The 16,618-nt window shown below is 42.4% G+C and overlaps 5 protein-coding genes across 5 annotated transcripts in view; 1 reads left to right on the top strand and 4 right to left on the bottom strand.

Moving 5' to 3' along the window:
* Nucleotides 1-16,618, bottom strand: part of LOC126561385 (uncharacterized) — a 390,544-nt gene that overhangs the window by 229,775 nt on the left and 144,151 nt on the right. The window lies entirely within an intron of this gene.
* Nucleotides 1-16,618, bottom strand: part of LOC126557347 (lysophosphatidylcholine acyltransferase-like) — a 238,922-nt gene that overhangs the window by 104,565 nt on the left and 117,739 nt on the right. The window lies entirely within an intron of this gene.
* LOC126557212 (cytoplasmic dynein 1 light intermediate chain 2) overlaps nucleotides 1-16,618 on the bottom strand; it is a 367,651-nt gene that overhangs the window by 262,226 nt on the left and 88,807 nt on the right. The window lies entirely within an intron of this gene.
* LOC126558657 (death-associated protein kinase related-like) lies at nucleotides 1,846-6,569 on the bottom strand. The gene is made up of 5 exons (XM_050214744.1): nucleotides 6,439-6,569; nucleotides 4,767-4,979; nucleotides 4,441-4,616; nucleotides 3,251-3,569; nucleotides 1,846-3,163 (listed from the first exon to the last, which is right to left on the bottom strand). Exons 1-5 carry the CDS (start codon nucleotides 6,567-6,569, stop codon nucleotides 1,846-1,848), a joined length of 2,157 nt encoding a protein of 718 aa, XP_050070701.1.
* Nucleotides 12,702-16,334, top strand: LOC126558557 (uncharacterized). Its single transcript, XM_050214628.1, has 3 exons — nucleotides 12,702-12,846; nucleotides 13,567-15,606; nucleotides 15,694-16,334. Exons 1-3 carry the CDS (start codon nucleotides 12,702-12,704, stop codon nucleotides 16,332-16,334), a joined length of 2,826 nt encoding a protein of 941 aa, XP_050070585.1.

The raw sequence follows: 16,618 nt of genomic DNA, 5'->3' as shown, positions 1-16,618 counted from the left end.
ATTAAATGCAAAACAAATCTCTCTCTCTCTCTCTCTCTCTCTCTCTCTCTCTCGCATTTTTTTGTTCTCTGCTATCGAAATTTTAAATAATATTTCTAAAAACAACACCATTTCCTAGTTGGCACTAGTGTTTCCCTTAAAGACGTCCTCTGTCTTTAAGCTCCACACACCCATATAAGAACAGAGCAGGGTGTCTCTTGCTAAAACTTTTTTTTTTAGGCACATCATGGCAAAACAAAGCATTTATGTGTCTTTTCCTGTTATTCTTACTTTCTTTCTTTTCGTTTTCATTGCAGGGCAATCGTTATTTCCCTATTAGGTACACGTTTTATTCATCAGATGACGATGTGTGTATGTTGTTGTCTTTCAAAGTTTCAAATTTGCAAATTATCTCCACTATCTACTATCCTAATAGGGGATTTGTTTTTCCGCTACCCATTCCCTACACACTCCCTCCTCCGCTCAGGCATTCCTATGGCGTTCTCGTGTATGTACGCCTGGCTACCGACCAACAACAAGCACTAACCGTACGCAAATTCCATAGAGAGTCAACACTCGCTCTTCAATAGTACGGGTACTATTTTTAAAATCAATTGGTGCACCTAGCGCACAATTTTGGCATGCTGGGAACATTTTTGCGGTCTTTTTTTCGAAATGGAATAATTTAGTAATAGAAAAAAGAAGACATTTTGAAGCTATAACAACAGATATCTAAGGCTAACAATTGGGTTCAACCGATTCCAAAAATTCTCACTCGACACGGTTCGACTGCACAATGGTAGCGTATTAAGTATTAGTTTGGTTAATTGTTTTGTTTTAAATAAGGCATTACTGTTTTTTTTTTGTACAACTATTTATCGCTTGGCTTGTTGCTAACATTTCCTAATATTTATTAATTATTATTATTCCCTTAGCTTGTTTATGTGTGTGCGTGTGTTTATATTATCGAACAAGAAGGAAAATCCTCTCAACAATCGGAACAATTTTGTTCCAAACCTCCCCCCCCCCTACCCCCCTAACACTTCTTTCCTTCAATCCCATATCAGTTTACGATTTCGTTTCCCTTTTTGAAATATATGGCCAGAAAAAAAAACAATCAAAAATAAGAAAATTAGTTCCACAATGTTCGTTCGAAAGTTTCCTACGTAGTAGGACAATTGTATAATACCGATGTGCAGTTTAAGATAAGGTGACAGGAAAAAAATGAAAAGTATGAGTAAGAGAAGTGTACAAAGCAAAGAAAAAGAAGCATTAAAAAATGAAAAACTCATGAGTTTCGCTTGGCACACGCACAATGCAGAAAATGATTTTTCGCAACTTGATGCCAAGAAAACACACGCTTCAGAAGCGTAAAAGTTTTCTCTTCTATTTTTCAAAAAAAAATTTGGCAACGTTGGTGTAGCAAACAACAAGTAGGGTTTGTAAGTACCAAATCACACTCCCATGACCCACATCGCCCCTACCTCCGTAGAGTTTGGCTCAACCAAACATTCTCCCTATACTCGTGGGAGGGGAGGGGAGGGGTGGGGTTGTATAATGCATATGTAAAGCGTGTACTGTACCGTAGAACGGCGTACGATGCACAATTTAGAATATAATATATATGTATGTATATATGTATGTATGTACGTGTGTATATATATGTATATATAGATAGATGTGAATGTATATATATATGTAAATGGTATGTGTGTCTCCGCCCCTGGCGACTCACAAACTAACTACTACTATCAATTATTGTGTAGGTATACTTATCGGTGAATCCTGTTCAGCACAGACGTCTTCCGTTGCATCTTCTGCTGTTGCTGTTCTGGCCGCACTCTCACCCGAACACACCGCCATATTTTAGCAGGTGATAATGGCATCCTTGTCGCTCGGTTGAAGCGCCTTGCTGTGACCGTTGGTTGGTGCTACATGCACGCCACCGTCCGTTGCACTACTACCACCGCCGCTAGGCGGTTCGGCACACTTTAGCGTACAGTGTGTACTGCTGCCTGGTGGAGGACGGAAGGAGGTGGCGATGGTGGTGGTTTCGTCCGAGCAAGGTAGCGAGGCGGACGCCGCTTCATCCGGTACGGCAACATGATTCATTGTCTCGGCCATCGTTGCCAGAATACCAATACTACCATCGGGATCAACCCAACCGGACATTGGGGATTGTTCGCTGTTCCGTTCATCACCACCGCTACTACTAGCAGCGCAAGGCTGAGATGGTGTCGTACCGGGTGTTGCCATCTCTTCACTACTACTATCTAGTTGCGCAGCCACCGGCGATTGGAGGCGGATTTTTTGTACATGTTTTTTTACACACGTTGACGGTGAACAACTCACACCGTTCGACATTGGATGCAGCTGATGATGGTTGTGGTGGTGATGGTGGTGGTGGTGATGGTTGTGATTAAGCACATGGTGGTGCGTTGGTACAAAACCATGATGCAGTTGATGTTGATGTTGATATTGATTACTGTTGTGATGATGGTGATGATGATGATGGTGGTGATGGTGCGGATACAGATGCCCATCGATCAGTGGTTCCACCGGAAGTGCCTTTCTGCTCACCTTCGGTGTGGTGGGTGCGTCCGGAAACAGTGAACGTGACACCAAACCACCACCACTACCAACAACTATAACGTTTTCCTTATTTTCCTCCGCTATAATCGTCGCTAGATCACACTGACCGGTGCCGCCGGTTTGTGCCAGCTTCAGCTCACTCCCTACTACCGGTGGTGATGTTTTTCGCCCTTTTCCTCCTCCTCCTCCTCCTCCTCCACCAGTTTCTCCTGCACTGCTCGTTTCGCACCATACCTCTTCGGCGGATGTAGCTGCAGCAGTAGCAGCGCTGACAGTATTGTTGATGCCAGACTCCGCCGCTCCCACTACCATCAATACTTTCTGGCTTCCATTAGCAGCTTCATGCAATCGTACCGGCGATTCAACGTTACTACTACTGTAACCGTTACTACCATTTGCTACCACAACAGCCACATTACTACTACTACTACCACCTTCCACACCCACACCACCGTTCTCATTCATCACAGCTTTTGTCTCGGGTTTGTTAAGTGCCGCTGAGGCACGGGCGGCAAGTATCTCTTCTCTCAAGCAAACCACATCCTCCTTCAACCAACGATGCTCGAGACATTCGTCGACAGTGAGTCGATCCCTAAAAAACCGGCAACGGAAAATAAGAAGAAGAAAAAGGGGAAATTAACAATATGCACACACACACACACAAGGATGTAGTACATACTTTGGCTTAATTCTTAGCACGCTCTTGATGAAGTCGATAGCGTCGCTCGAAATTCCGCTAAACAGTTCGTCCGGAAAGGTGAGCGAGCATTTGGTAACGTTCAGGAACGTTTCCTGCTTACTGTCACCGCCGAACGGTGACAGCCCGGTCAGCAGGACGTAGGCAACCACGCCGATCGACCAGATGTCCGTCTGCAGGGATAGTGGATCGTAGTGCAACACCTCCGGTGCCACGTAATCGGGCGTACCGACGATTTCGTAGATTTTGTTCTTTTCCGCAATGTAGCGCGCAATGCCAAAGTCGCACAGCTTTAGGCCATCTTTAAGAGGTTGATTTTTTTTTTGTTAAATCAGAAAAAAACGCATTAGTAAATGAATGTCTATTTATGGAAAAATAATCGTGTAAAATTCTAAAACACGCTACTATTAGGGAGCAAATGGTTTGGACTGAAGTCACCGCTCAGCCGTACGATATTAGGGCGTAGGATTACTGTTTTTTTGGCAGGTTAGCAGAACAAATATATTTATAAAAACAACTCGCAAATGAAAAAAAAATTTTTTTGGCTGCTTCTTATGATGCACACCGACGTTAATTCATCCAATGCAAACACGATAAATAAATATTTTCTTATTTTTAAACCTGCCGAAAACAGCTACAAGGTAAATATGCATTTTTGAAAATTCAATCCTGTGGGACCTCATCTTCTTCATGTCTTGCCTGTTTGAAATGAAAATGAGTCACATCAAATTAATAATTTAACCACGTTTGATCAAAAACTTCAACTTAGCAAAAGTTGAAAAGAGTTTTATCATTTTTTAAATATATTAATAACACCTACTATACGGTTTTAAAAGCTGTATTCGCAATGCCGAAAATAGGAGCAAAATCAATGCTTAAATTTGTACGAAAATGTCTTCTAAACTTGGTTTGGCAACCTGGCAACCAAGTAGATCGAAATATTCTTCTAGAGTTAATCGACAAAAATAATATCACTTTCTACCAAAATAATGGACATTAATAAGAATATTCAAAGTTTTTGCCGAACGACTTCATTAGCCTGCCAAAAACTGGTAAAGAAGTTCATCAGCATACGCTCATCTATAAAAACCACACACAAAATTTTAAATAATCGTACCCCCAAGAATCGTACGAGTGAGCGGAGATTCTCCACCCTAACAAGTGGGCATTACCGTCAACGGATTTCCCCGCCAGGAGAATGTTTTGCGGCTTCAGGTCCAGATGTGCGATCGATTTGTTGTGCATGTGTTGCAGGGCGCGCAAAATTTCGCGCATGCAGACGCGCGTCTTCTGCTCCGACAGATGGCCCTGCTCGTCGATCAGCGTCTGCAGTTCGCCACCGGTTGCACTGCACACCAACAACAAAAAAGGGTCCCAAAAAAAAAAAAGAAAGAAAAGAAAAGAATATTCGTATTATTAAACGTCTCCACACTCGGGTGTATGAAAAGCAAAAAGTGGCACCTTAATATTTGTTTCGGGTGCGCCAGAGTAAACTTACAGCTCCAGTATGAGGGCGATCTCGGAGCGCGTTTCGTACACGGCCTGCAGCTTTACCACATGGTCAGAGTCGGCGCACAGCATCAGCACCGCTATTTCGTGATTGATTTCGCTCAGGCAGCATTGGCCCCGGCGGCGGCGGCGTAGATATTTCGCTGCATAGCTAATGCCCGTTTGCTTCGATACGGCGGACCGCACTATCCCGTACATGCCCCTATAATTTGCACACGACAAGAAGGCAATGTTTTGAGTTATATATGTATATATGTATATATATAGGTACGACCCCAAGAGGGAAGAGGAGGGCCCCTCAGATAGTTCCCACGAATGGGAATTGTGCACAATATAATGGGATGTTTACGGGGGCGCTTTTGTTGTTGTTAAGTAATGCGCAGAGGTTTTGTAATACATTTCTTCCAAACCTCAGTGCCGTGGTGGTGGCGGTGGTCGGTGTACTAACTAACAAAGAATTCACTTACAAAGCACTCTCAGTGCATCGAAGTATAAAAATGTTTCTAATGTCAGGTAGGATTTTTTTGTTTCTTGAAACCAAAAAAAATCGCATATGCTATCTGTAATCTGAAGACATTTTCGATGCTGATAAAGTGCGCAATTTGTAAATGCCCTTCGATCGAAAAAATTATAGATATTGAGGTAGACGTCGAGTCAACTGCTGATTCATATAAAGTGTTTGATAGTATTTTTTTTTTTTCGCCGCAATAAATTAAAACATAATATGTCAGTATGGCGGATAATCGTCATACTAAAATATAAGATAAATTAATAAAAACTTATTTTCAATTTAAGCAATTGAGCAACCAAAAATCCCTTCAAAATTGTTCGAATGACGGAACACGCGTAAAATTACATTTAAATTTGAGAAAAAGCTCCCATACAAAAATAAACAAAGTGTGAATAATGGATGAAAGTGTTCCAAATGAACATTTTTTTACGGAAATTATTTTTTCGATCGAACGCGAAATTTTTTTATCTGCTTTAAAAAAAATTTATGATACCCCTTCGAGAAAATACCGATGCAAACCTGGACGTACCAGACCTTAACATTAATTATATAAATGTATGTTAATTGTATATTGATCGTAATTATAGTTGAATTTGTGTAAGTATAATTGAAACAAATATATACAACATACATTTAATTCTTTAAAAACATAAAGCCTTAATTTTTGCCTCACTCTAGCATCATTAAATTATTATTATTATTATTTTCTTTGCAGTCCAACAAGGAGCTCTCTGTACGGTTTTCGTTAGCGCAAAACACCACCACGACGACCTTTAAAAAACAGATAATGTAAGAAAAGAGTTACGAGACATGTTCTTATCAAGGTTCAGATGATTTATCAACGGCTACTACTGAATACAGTGTACGCCATGAAAGGGTTATATATATATATATATATATATATATATATATATATATATATATATATATATATATATATATATATATTTATATATTTATATATATAACTACAATTTTTTTATTTGCCTCGCGTACTGAGCGAGTATTAAAAGCACACACGAGCAAGTAGCAAAATCGTCGTTTCACCGTCGATTTTCGATTACAATATGCGCGTACACGGATGAAGTTTGATGGGGTGGTGGAGAGGAAACGTGCGATCGTCTACTATATCTACACGTTGCGTACGTACTTGGCAATCCAGGTGTCTGCAACCTGGTATACCTCGGCAATGTCCCTCGGCGCCTTCAGTCCCAGCAAGTGTTCCTCAGCGATGCTCAGACGCCCGTCGCCAACGTGGGAGAAACCCTCCGGCAGCTGCATCGCGGTTCCAGGAAGCACGCTGACACCCACACACACACACACACGGCCCAATGGCACACGTACACTGCACACAATAAACACACAAACACCAAAAACACCTTCAACTACACTCTCAACGCAATGTTTTTGTCCGTTCGCCGCGATCGGAACCTTCTCAACACACGGACGCCTATACACACCTGGATGTATATGTGTACATACGTCCCGTTATGCACATACCTATACACGCGCACGCACAGCCCCGTCACTCAAGGGCACCAAACACCCACCGCAACCAAGCAGGCGACGACGGAACCGAAACTACTTCCAGCAACCACCTACTTAGTTAAGAATAATTCGGACTCGGGCATCACACACTGCACGCGACAGCCACACATACACGCGGCACACGCACTTGGGTTGGTTGTTGAACGGATGGAAGCTTCCGGTACACACGGTGTGTGTGTATGTGCCGTCAGGGTTAACTTCTGCAAAGCGTTCGTTTGAAAGATGGCGGCGACAACGATGGCGACGAACTCTTCACTTCCTCGTAGATTATATTTCTGAACGGAGAAAAAAAAACGGAAGCGAAAGAACGGAGTAAAAGAAAGAGAAAATGTTGAAGAACGAATATTCAAAATTAACGATATTGGAAAAGGTTATGTAGGGGGAAAAAAAAGATGAAAAATAATGTCACCAAACCTATATATTTTTTGGCTCCGAACCAAAAACGGAACGACGTAATAAGATTAGCAAAAAAAACTCCCTCACACACACACATACACACGCATCAAATTCCGAAGTACCCGCGCCCTTTTTTGGTAATTCTTTTCCGTGGAATGGACCATTCCACTAAGGGACGAACATAATGCCCCGTGTATTTTGTCGAAATTCTAAAGAATTAATACATTCTGTGCCAAAACCGAAACGAACCACATATCGCACACAGAGTGAGCGAGAGAGCGAGAGGCACGAGCCCGCACGCACTCGAGACACACGGGGACATGAGCGCGAGCGGGCACACACACACACACACACACACACGGTACATAAAAAGGCAGAATCTGGATGGGACACGGTTTCGCTAGAAAATGTCGCCGACTGTCTTTTTCAAGCTTACCCTGAGGTGCCGCCGAGCGAGAATTGCACTATGCGGAACAACGGGCTCACTTGAGTGTGTGTGTGCGTATGTGTGCGTGAATGTGGAGACAAAAACGATTGTGCGTACACTTCGGGCAAGAGGAAACATGTCCGTACATGTCACAACGGCGCCCTACTCCTCTAAGGGACAGACACTACACTGCACAAGCATGTTTTCAGCGGTAAAATCTTCACTAAAACAAAAAAACCCTTGCCGACCTTTCCAGCAACACGCACACGCAAACTCAACTTACCTTTGCCCAATGGCGGCTGCTCGCTTCTGGTGTGGGGTGATAAATTACACGGCTGGCTGCCCGCCCGGCGACTTTTACGCGGCTGCGGACCACAGTTGCGTCCATTCGGTTCGGAAGCAGAAACGAGAATGATGAGCTCGTGCCGTTCGTCGGCAGTACGTCCGCACACACACCGAACTCTGCTGATCGAAACTGCTCGAAATGTTTGCCATCGTACGCGGTGTCGACGCGCGCTCTTCGTGTTGCTGAACATGGAATAATTCGAGTGTCCCAACATGGCGCCGGTGCAAGAAATGAAAGTATAATTTAATATTTTACTATTAATTTTCGAAAATTTATTTTGTGACTGGAACGGGGTAAATTTTATACTTGCACGATGCGGAATCGAATGGGGAATTAAAATGAGGCCTTATTTTATTTACAAAGTTTATTTAAACAATATTTTTTGTTAAATAAATATAAATAATGAATAATATGTAATTTTTAACAAAATAAAACGTTAGTGCATATAATGTTTGTACTAACAATAAAATCCCTTGCAAAAATGTTTGTAAAAGCTTGATATTATTAATGCGCGATGAAGCAACAGCTTGCGCGCCATATTTTGCGTCCCTTCAACAGAATGCTTGTGAGTGTGTTCAAGAGCGCTGTGATAGATTATATGAAAAGTTTATTCCTTCGACTAGTGCCACATGCAAATATATATTATATCTTGTTGATAAGTTTTGATAGCTGTAGCTAGTAACTGTACAAGCACGACAACGGCTTGAGCGACCAAATTTATCACGTACCATGCTAAAAACGTAAAAAGTTAGAAAAAAATGGAAACAGTACATCCGCCGGACAATACTTCCCCCATCAGCTTCTCTAACATGATTCTATCGTTTTAAATTAACTAACAACTAGTTCGCAAGCTGTAGGAAGAATAACTACTTCATGGCAGTGGATCACTCTCGCAAAAAGTGAAGGAATATTTTAAAAAACAGCATCGGCATCAAATTCGTCACCAATTTCGGATCTATTTCTTTTTTTCGCGTAAAAAACACGTAACAAGTACTTTTACCAAAACTGTATCTGCCCGGCTCACCAAAATGAAATATTCATGGCGGAGGTGGTTTTAGGGATATGTGATGTACACACATCCATATAGGCAAAGATGATGTGCCGATTCGTGCGAAGGGAAACGGATTGAGTTCCAATGACTCCAAGGAGTTAGTATCAAATATTACTAACGCTGTTTTCTGTAAATTGCCTTGATCGTATGTGAGAGCTTATGAAAATAGATTGCATCAATTGCATTACTTGAACCCTTAGTTCAGCTTCAAACAATATACGTAAAATAAATCTCATTCGTATGGTGTCGAAAACCACACACATATTTACATGTTTCATTTTTTACCAGAGAGCTCTATGTCCTATAGGACCGTGCTAGCAACCATCGAAGAAGAATAAAAGGGTAACAAAATAAAAAGAAAAATAAGTCCAGCCACAGCCGTTGCCGAACCGAATGAGTAAGCGTGTGTGCGTGAGGCTGTGCAATGGCATAAAAAAAGTAAGACAGCTCTCAAGAACAAGTATTTTTGCCAAAACTGTACCTAGCCGGCTCACCAAAATGAAATAATCATGGCGGAGTTGGTTTTAGGGATATGTGATGTACACACATCCATATAGGCAAAGATGATGTGCCGATTCGTGCGAAGGGCAACGGAATGAGTTCCAATGACTCCAAGGAGTTAGTATCAAAAAGTACTGACGCTGTTTTCTGTAAATTGCCTTGATCGTATGTGAGAGCTTATGAAAATAGATTGCATCAATTGCATTACCTGAACCCTTAGTTCAGCTTCAAACAATATACGTAAAATAAATCTCATTCGTATGGTGTCGAAAACCACACACATATTTACGTGTTTCATTTTTTACCAGAGAGCTCTATGTCCTATAGGACCGTGCTAGCAACCATCGAAGAAGAATAAAAGGGTAACAAAATAAAAAGAAAAATAAGTCCAGCCACAGCCGTTGCCGAACCGAATGAGTAAGCGTGTGTGCGTGAGGCTGTGCAATGGCATAAAAAAAGTAAGACAGCTCTCAAGAACAAGTATTTTTGCCAAAACTGTACCTAGCCGGCTCACCAAAATGAAATAATCATGGCGGAGTTGGTTTTAGGGATATGTGATGTACACACATCCATATAGGCAAAGATGATGTGCCGATTCGTGCGAAGGGAAACGGAATGAGTTCCAATGACTCCAAGGAGTTAGTATCAAAAAGTACTGACGCTGTTTTCTGTAAATTGCCTTGATCGTATGTGAGAGCTTATGAAAATAGATTGCATCAATTGCATTACTTGAACCCTTAGTTCAGCTTCAAACAATATACGTAAAATAAATCTCATTCGTATGGTGTCGAAAACCACACACATATTTACGTGTTTCATTTTTTACCAGAGAGCTCTATGTCCTATAGGACCGTGCTAGCAACCATCGAAGAAGAATAAAAGGGTTACAAAATAAAAAGAAAAATAAGTCCAGCCACAGCCGTTGCCGAACCGAATGAGTAAGCGTGTGTGCGTGAGGCTGTGCAATGGCATAAAAAAAGTAAGACAGCTCTCAAGAACAAGTATTTTTGTCAAAACTGTACCTAGCCGGCTCACCAAAATGAAATAATTATGGCGGAGTTGGTTTTAGGGATATGTGATGTACACACATCCATATAGGCAAAGATGATGTGCCGATTCGTGCGAAGGGCAACGGATTGAGTTCCAATGACTCCAAGGAGTTAGTATCAAATATTACTAACGCTGTTTTCTGTAAATTGCCTTGATCGTATGTGAGAGCTTATGAAAATAGATTGCATCAATTGCATTACTTGAACCCTTAGTTCAGCTTCAAACAATATACGTAAAATAAATCTCATTCGTATGGTGTCGAAAACCACACACATATTTACATGTTTCATTTTTTACCAGAGAGCTCTATGTCCTATAGGACCGTGCTAGCAACCATCGAAGAAGAATAAAAGGGTAACAAAATAAAAAGAAAAATAAGTCCAGCCACAGCCGTTGCCGAACCGAATGAGTAAGCGTGTGTGCGTGAGGCTGTGCAATGGCATAAAAAAAGTAAGACAGCTCTCAAGAACAAGTATTTTTGCCAAAACTGTACCTAACCGGCTCACCAAAATGAAATAATCATGGCGGAGTTGGTTTTAGGGATATGTGATGTACACACATCCATATAGGCAAAGATGATGTGCCGATTCGTGCGAAGGGAAACGGATTGAGTTCCAATGACTCCAAGGAGTTAGTATCAAATATTACTAACGCTGTTTTCTGTAAATTGCCTTGATCGTATGTGAGAGCTTATGAAAATAGATTGCATCAATTGCATTACTTGAACCCTTAGTTCAGCTTCAAACAATATACGTAAAATAAATCTCATTCGTATGGTGTCGAAAACCACACACATATTTACATGTTTCATTTTTTACCAGAGAGCTCTATGTCCTATAGGACCGTGCTAGCAACCATCGAAGAAGAATAAAAGGGTTACAAAATAAAAAGAAAAATAAGTCCAGCCACAGCCGTTGCCGAACCGAATGAGTAAGCGTGTGTGCGTGAGGCTGTGCAATGGCATAAAAAAAGTAAGACAGCTCTCAAGAACAAGTATTTTTGCCAAAACTGTACCTAGCCGGCTCACCAAAACGAAATAATCATGGCGGAGTTGGTTTTAGGGATATGTGATGTACACACATCCATATAGGCAAAGATGATGTGCCGATTCGTGCGAAAGGCAACGGAATGAGTTCCAATGACTCCAAGAAGTTAGTATCAAAAATTACTGACGCTGTTTTCTGTAAATTGTTTTGACCGTACGTGAGAACTTACCAATCTGTTATGTTGTAATTTTCGAAAATAAATTGCTTCATTTGCTTTATTTGAACCCTTAGTAGAGCTTCAAAAAATACTTAAAATAAATCTCAAAATTCTCTCATTCTGTTGGTGATAAAAAAACACATATATATTTGCGTGCTTCAAATTTTTCTCAACGACGTGCTATTCTTTGTAGTGCCGTCCGAACTGGTAATTCGAGCAGCTTTCACAGTTTGACAACTCGAAACTGCTCGAATTACAGCGTCCAACTGCTCGAACGACAGTATATAAATACGGGGAACCGAACACACATACGTCATTATTCTCCTTACACCGGTTAAAGTTACTTGTGTTCCTGTAGGTGTGTGCTACCGAAGAAAATCTTTTTTCCTCATCATACTCTCTGGTGCCGGTAAAAGTGGTGTTCCGTGTTTTTCTGGGTAAGTCAGTACATTTTCCGCACATTTTGATGCTTTTCCGTGGTGTGTGTTCAGTGCTCCAAACATGTTGTGGCAGAACTGTCAGTGATAGGTGGTGAACTGAATGGGGTGGGAGTTAAATGCATCTTGTCGGACGCCCCAAGAACACAATAGATCTGCGTTCAAGCGTCTATGAAAACACGGAAGCGTCCCTAGTGTTACAATAAAAACGACATCCCCGTGAAATATCCTGTATCTTTTACGCATCTATCAACTTTCCATTTCCAAAAACAGTGTTCAACCCCCGCTTGTGTGCGCGCGTGTGTACCCCTTGCCGGGCGCTACGGAAAAGAGCGCGCGAACATTTTTCGTGCCGCTGCCGGACACAGAATAAAAACACAGCAGCAGCATCCACCATCCCCGGGCTGTTTTGTGCGGACAGAACGCGTTGCCGTAGAGAGACGTAAAACCTGGCATGGGAGATTTTTTTGCGCTGATTGAAGAAATAAAATCAACTACGAGCGACATGGATTATTGCCGTGACTTTCACGAGGTGCAACTCACTCTGAACAACGTGAACAAGTACATACATCCGCTGAACAAGATCTTCTTCGACGGTGGTAAGCAATGAGCCTGTTTTTTCTTTTTTTGTTTGTACAGCGTTTTCCAGAGGCTATTTTTACTGCTGAAGTGCATTTTGAATTTCGGTAAAGGACGTGCTTTCGCCATCGCTTGAGTATTTCGTTCCCGCAGTTAACTGCAGTAAAGTGTTTCTCAAGCCATTTTGGGTGTCAAAAAAGTCTAATATCTGAATATAGTTTGTTATGAAATAATTTTTGGGATGAAATAATATTACAAACTAATTTTTTTTAAACATGAAACCCCTTTGCATAGAAATGTTAAATGGAGTTTTTATAATTAATTTCATATCAATATTCATCCAGCATTGGTAGGCTGCGGCTATCGCAGTAAGCACTGACTTTTTTTCGTCCAAAATTCGATTCGACGCTCACTTCAAAATGAGCTATTTCCAGTTTAAAAATCTCGCCTGCTTTGATGCAAAACCAGCAGTAGAACGGATGAAGGCATTCATCTTGCCGGTGGTATTGAGTCATGAGCAGGCATGATTTTTTTAAAAAGGGAAATCGAGTAACTTTTGAGCGCTCGCAGCGATCGGAGACCGTGCCTGGGAGCGTATAATCGGGAATAAGTCCTTTACAGAAATTAAAATTGCAATTCATACGTAAAAATATCCTGTAAAACACTACGCTGTAAACATACACACATACGCATGTACTGATATGATTCTTCTTCTTTATCTTGGTTTTTGTTTTTTTTAGGCAATGAACCGTACATCATCGAGGTGGTGGCACGGTTGCTAAAATATTTTCGCACGCAGCGCTATCTCAATGCCCATAATAAGGTGGATAAGCAGTTCGAACCAGAACTGCGCCGCATCACGATGTACCTGCTGGTCAACACGGACGTTAGCTTTCGGTACGATTTGAAGCTGGACAAGCGGGTTGGCCAGCTGTTGAACACTTCGCCCCAAATTACGAAGTGTTTGCTGATGAACTGTATCTGGGGCCTCGATTTGGATCGATTTTTTTACGAGATGCTACGTTACGCACCGCTTTGGTTTTCGATGCAGTTCCTTGACGAGGCCATCGTCAGCCTGAAGAACGGGAAGCCGCACGATGTACTGACCCGGATCGAATCGATCGTATGCGCGATTTATTTCGCCATCTACCGCACGGATGTGGACTGGGGCCAGAATACCCGATCCGAGTACGTCAATCGCCAGCGTACGATAGAGCGGTTGTGCGGTTATGTTGCCGAAATTTTGCAGTTCGTCAACACGCCGAATGCGTCGAAGTTTCACGGATGGGCGAAGGTGCGCAAGCATCGCTACTTTGGATATCTGCTGAAGCACATGTTTAGTATGACGATGACCTGCCTCGACATATACTTCTGTAAACCGCCAATCCCGGTCGATCCCGCCATGGCGGTGTATCAGCTGATGAGTGAAACACACATCGACAAGTCAACCCCCGTAGCGCACAGCAAGACGACCGAATCTTGGCTGCTGAAGCTAAATCATTGCATGCTGAACACCTTGGAAGTTTGTATCATGCACGTGTCGTTGGAATGTTACGTTTACTGGGCGGAAATTGATCTGTACATGGACGGCCTGGAGGTGGTTTCATTGCAGCGCGTGATTGGGAATTTTGCGTACCGGCTGTGCGAGGTGCTAAACTCACACAAAAACTTCCGGCACGGCATCGTGCGCCATCTGACACAGTTTGCGCTACGTCCGAAAACCCTTGCCGAACGTGCCGCGATGCTTGGTCTGGGTACGCTGATGCGTCGCTTGGAAAGTGTAAATTCGCCGGACGAGCGGTTGGTCTATCTGACCGAGTTTATAAACCGAGGTGATCAGATACTGGATAATGATGAGTGCGTTAACACGATTGAGGCGTACTGGGAGCTGCTGACGGTGGAGCATCTTCGATCGATCATCGAGTTCGATGGAAAAGCCTCCGCAGTTCGGGAACTTACCGAAGTGTCTGAAGCGCGAATGCATCTACGGGAGATTGTTTTGCGTGCGGTTGGTGTACTGCCGCCCGTCCAATTCTACCAGCTGCTAAAGCACGTGATCGCCGCACACGGAAAAGATTTCATCTGGAATAGCAAGTCGGAGTTGAACGTTGAAGTATTTGTTAACCAGATTATGACTCGGAATGCGGCTGCCCGTGCCAATAATACGCTGTCCAACGAACAGTTACGGACCGTGCAGCAACTGATCTTTCGTTCGCCGCAAAAATTTTTTGAGAGTATCTTCGACATACTACAGTGCAAGGCGGTAGCGGACATCGAGGAATACCGTGTCAAAGCTGTCGCGTACGTTTTTGTGCGGTACATGGGAATATCAAAACTATATATCGATAACCTTCTCCATCAAATTTTTGTGGGCTTTACCATCATGGCTTCAAGGACCTTGGGTATGTTGCTGAATAGTTTTTGCGATTTGAACCTGGTACCGTTGGAAAAAATGGTCGAAAATTATCTCCTGCAAGGGTTGAAGGCTGCGTATGATAGGATGAAAGTGATTAGACTGGATGAATTACTCACGCTGATGACATACATCTGGCCGAAGTATCGTATGCAAGCGCCGAACGATCCCGCACAACACGCGAGAGTATTACGGGATATGGTAAAAATATTGTCGTGCATTTCCAATCGTTTTCGCTACAAGTATCCAGAGGATGAGTTGACACTCGATGAATTCGAAAACCGGTTCCGATTGAAGATAGTGTGGAAAACAATCACACTACTGGTGCCGACAGTCGATCAGCTGATGAAATCACCTCTAACGACAGGTACGAAGTTAATTACCTTATGTGGCACACACACACACACACACGAGCTGATCTTATGTTTTTTTTATTTCTTTTTTCGCCTACTAGATTCGCAAATCTTACCGTTCAATCTCGAAACTGTTGCGGATACCTACACCGCTCACTACTTTCTGAACCGTATGGAAGAAGACCACCCACTTCGCGATGCACCGTATCTAACGCAAACGTACTTGGCGAAAATTTTCACACCACCGGACGACGAAATTAGTGCCGAAGTAAACTCCTTCCATCTGCTGAAAATCTTAGTAGGGTGCACGCGCGAAGAAATAACACCACTGGCCAGCGTCCCATGGTTTACTTGGCGTTTGATGTCGGTGCCACCTAGCAGTCTAGTGCGTAGACTCAAACCATACAATACAACGGCCTGGGCGAAGCACGCTATGGTCAACTACGTGGAGTGTATGACGGGAGCAGTGCTGCCGTTTGTAGACGTAAAGAGGCACGATTGTATTATGTCCAAAAAAGTGGTAGACATGGTCATTGAGCTGTTACAGGGCGTCGGTAAAAACTTTTCCGCAATAGAAATAGCGACGGCGAATCTGATAAGATGCGTGCGTCGAGTTGCACCAGCGATGAATTTAGACGTACTAACTCGCTTCTCAGAAGGTAAACCGATCCAACAAGCCCTGCCGGCCCCGAAAAAAGTGGTGGATGTAATCGTGATTGATTCGACGGATGAATCGAGTTGAGACAGTAGTAAAATGACAGTAGATTAAATGTACCATATGTCGACCGAAAAATCGTCCAATGACTCGTTGGATGGGTAGAGATTGGTGAAAGGAACGGGCTTCAAAATGTCATTAATTTTTTTATTCACACACACACACACACACACACCAACAAACAAACAACTTGTACACTATTAAACTTTGTTTTTGCTAGGCGGAAAAATCAATCAAATAATAATAATGAACTCATATGCGCGAAAATTGGAACTTAATGTAAAACACACACACACAAACCCATCCAGAGT

The sequence above is a fragment of the Anopheles maculipalpis genome, chromosome X (assembly GCF_943734695.1).
Source record: "Anopheles maculipalpis chromosome X, idAnoMacuDA_375_x, whole genome shotgun sequence".
NCBI classification, from domain to species: domain Eukaryota; kingdom Metazoa; phylum Arthropoda; class Insecta; order Diptera; family Culicidae; genus Anopheles; species Anopheles maculipalpis.
Note: the sequence above shows the minus strand (reverse complement) of the source record. Positions and strands in the feature narration are given on the sequence as shown.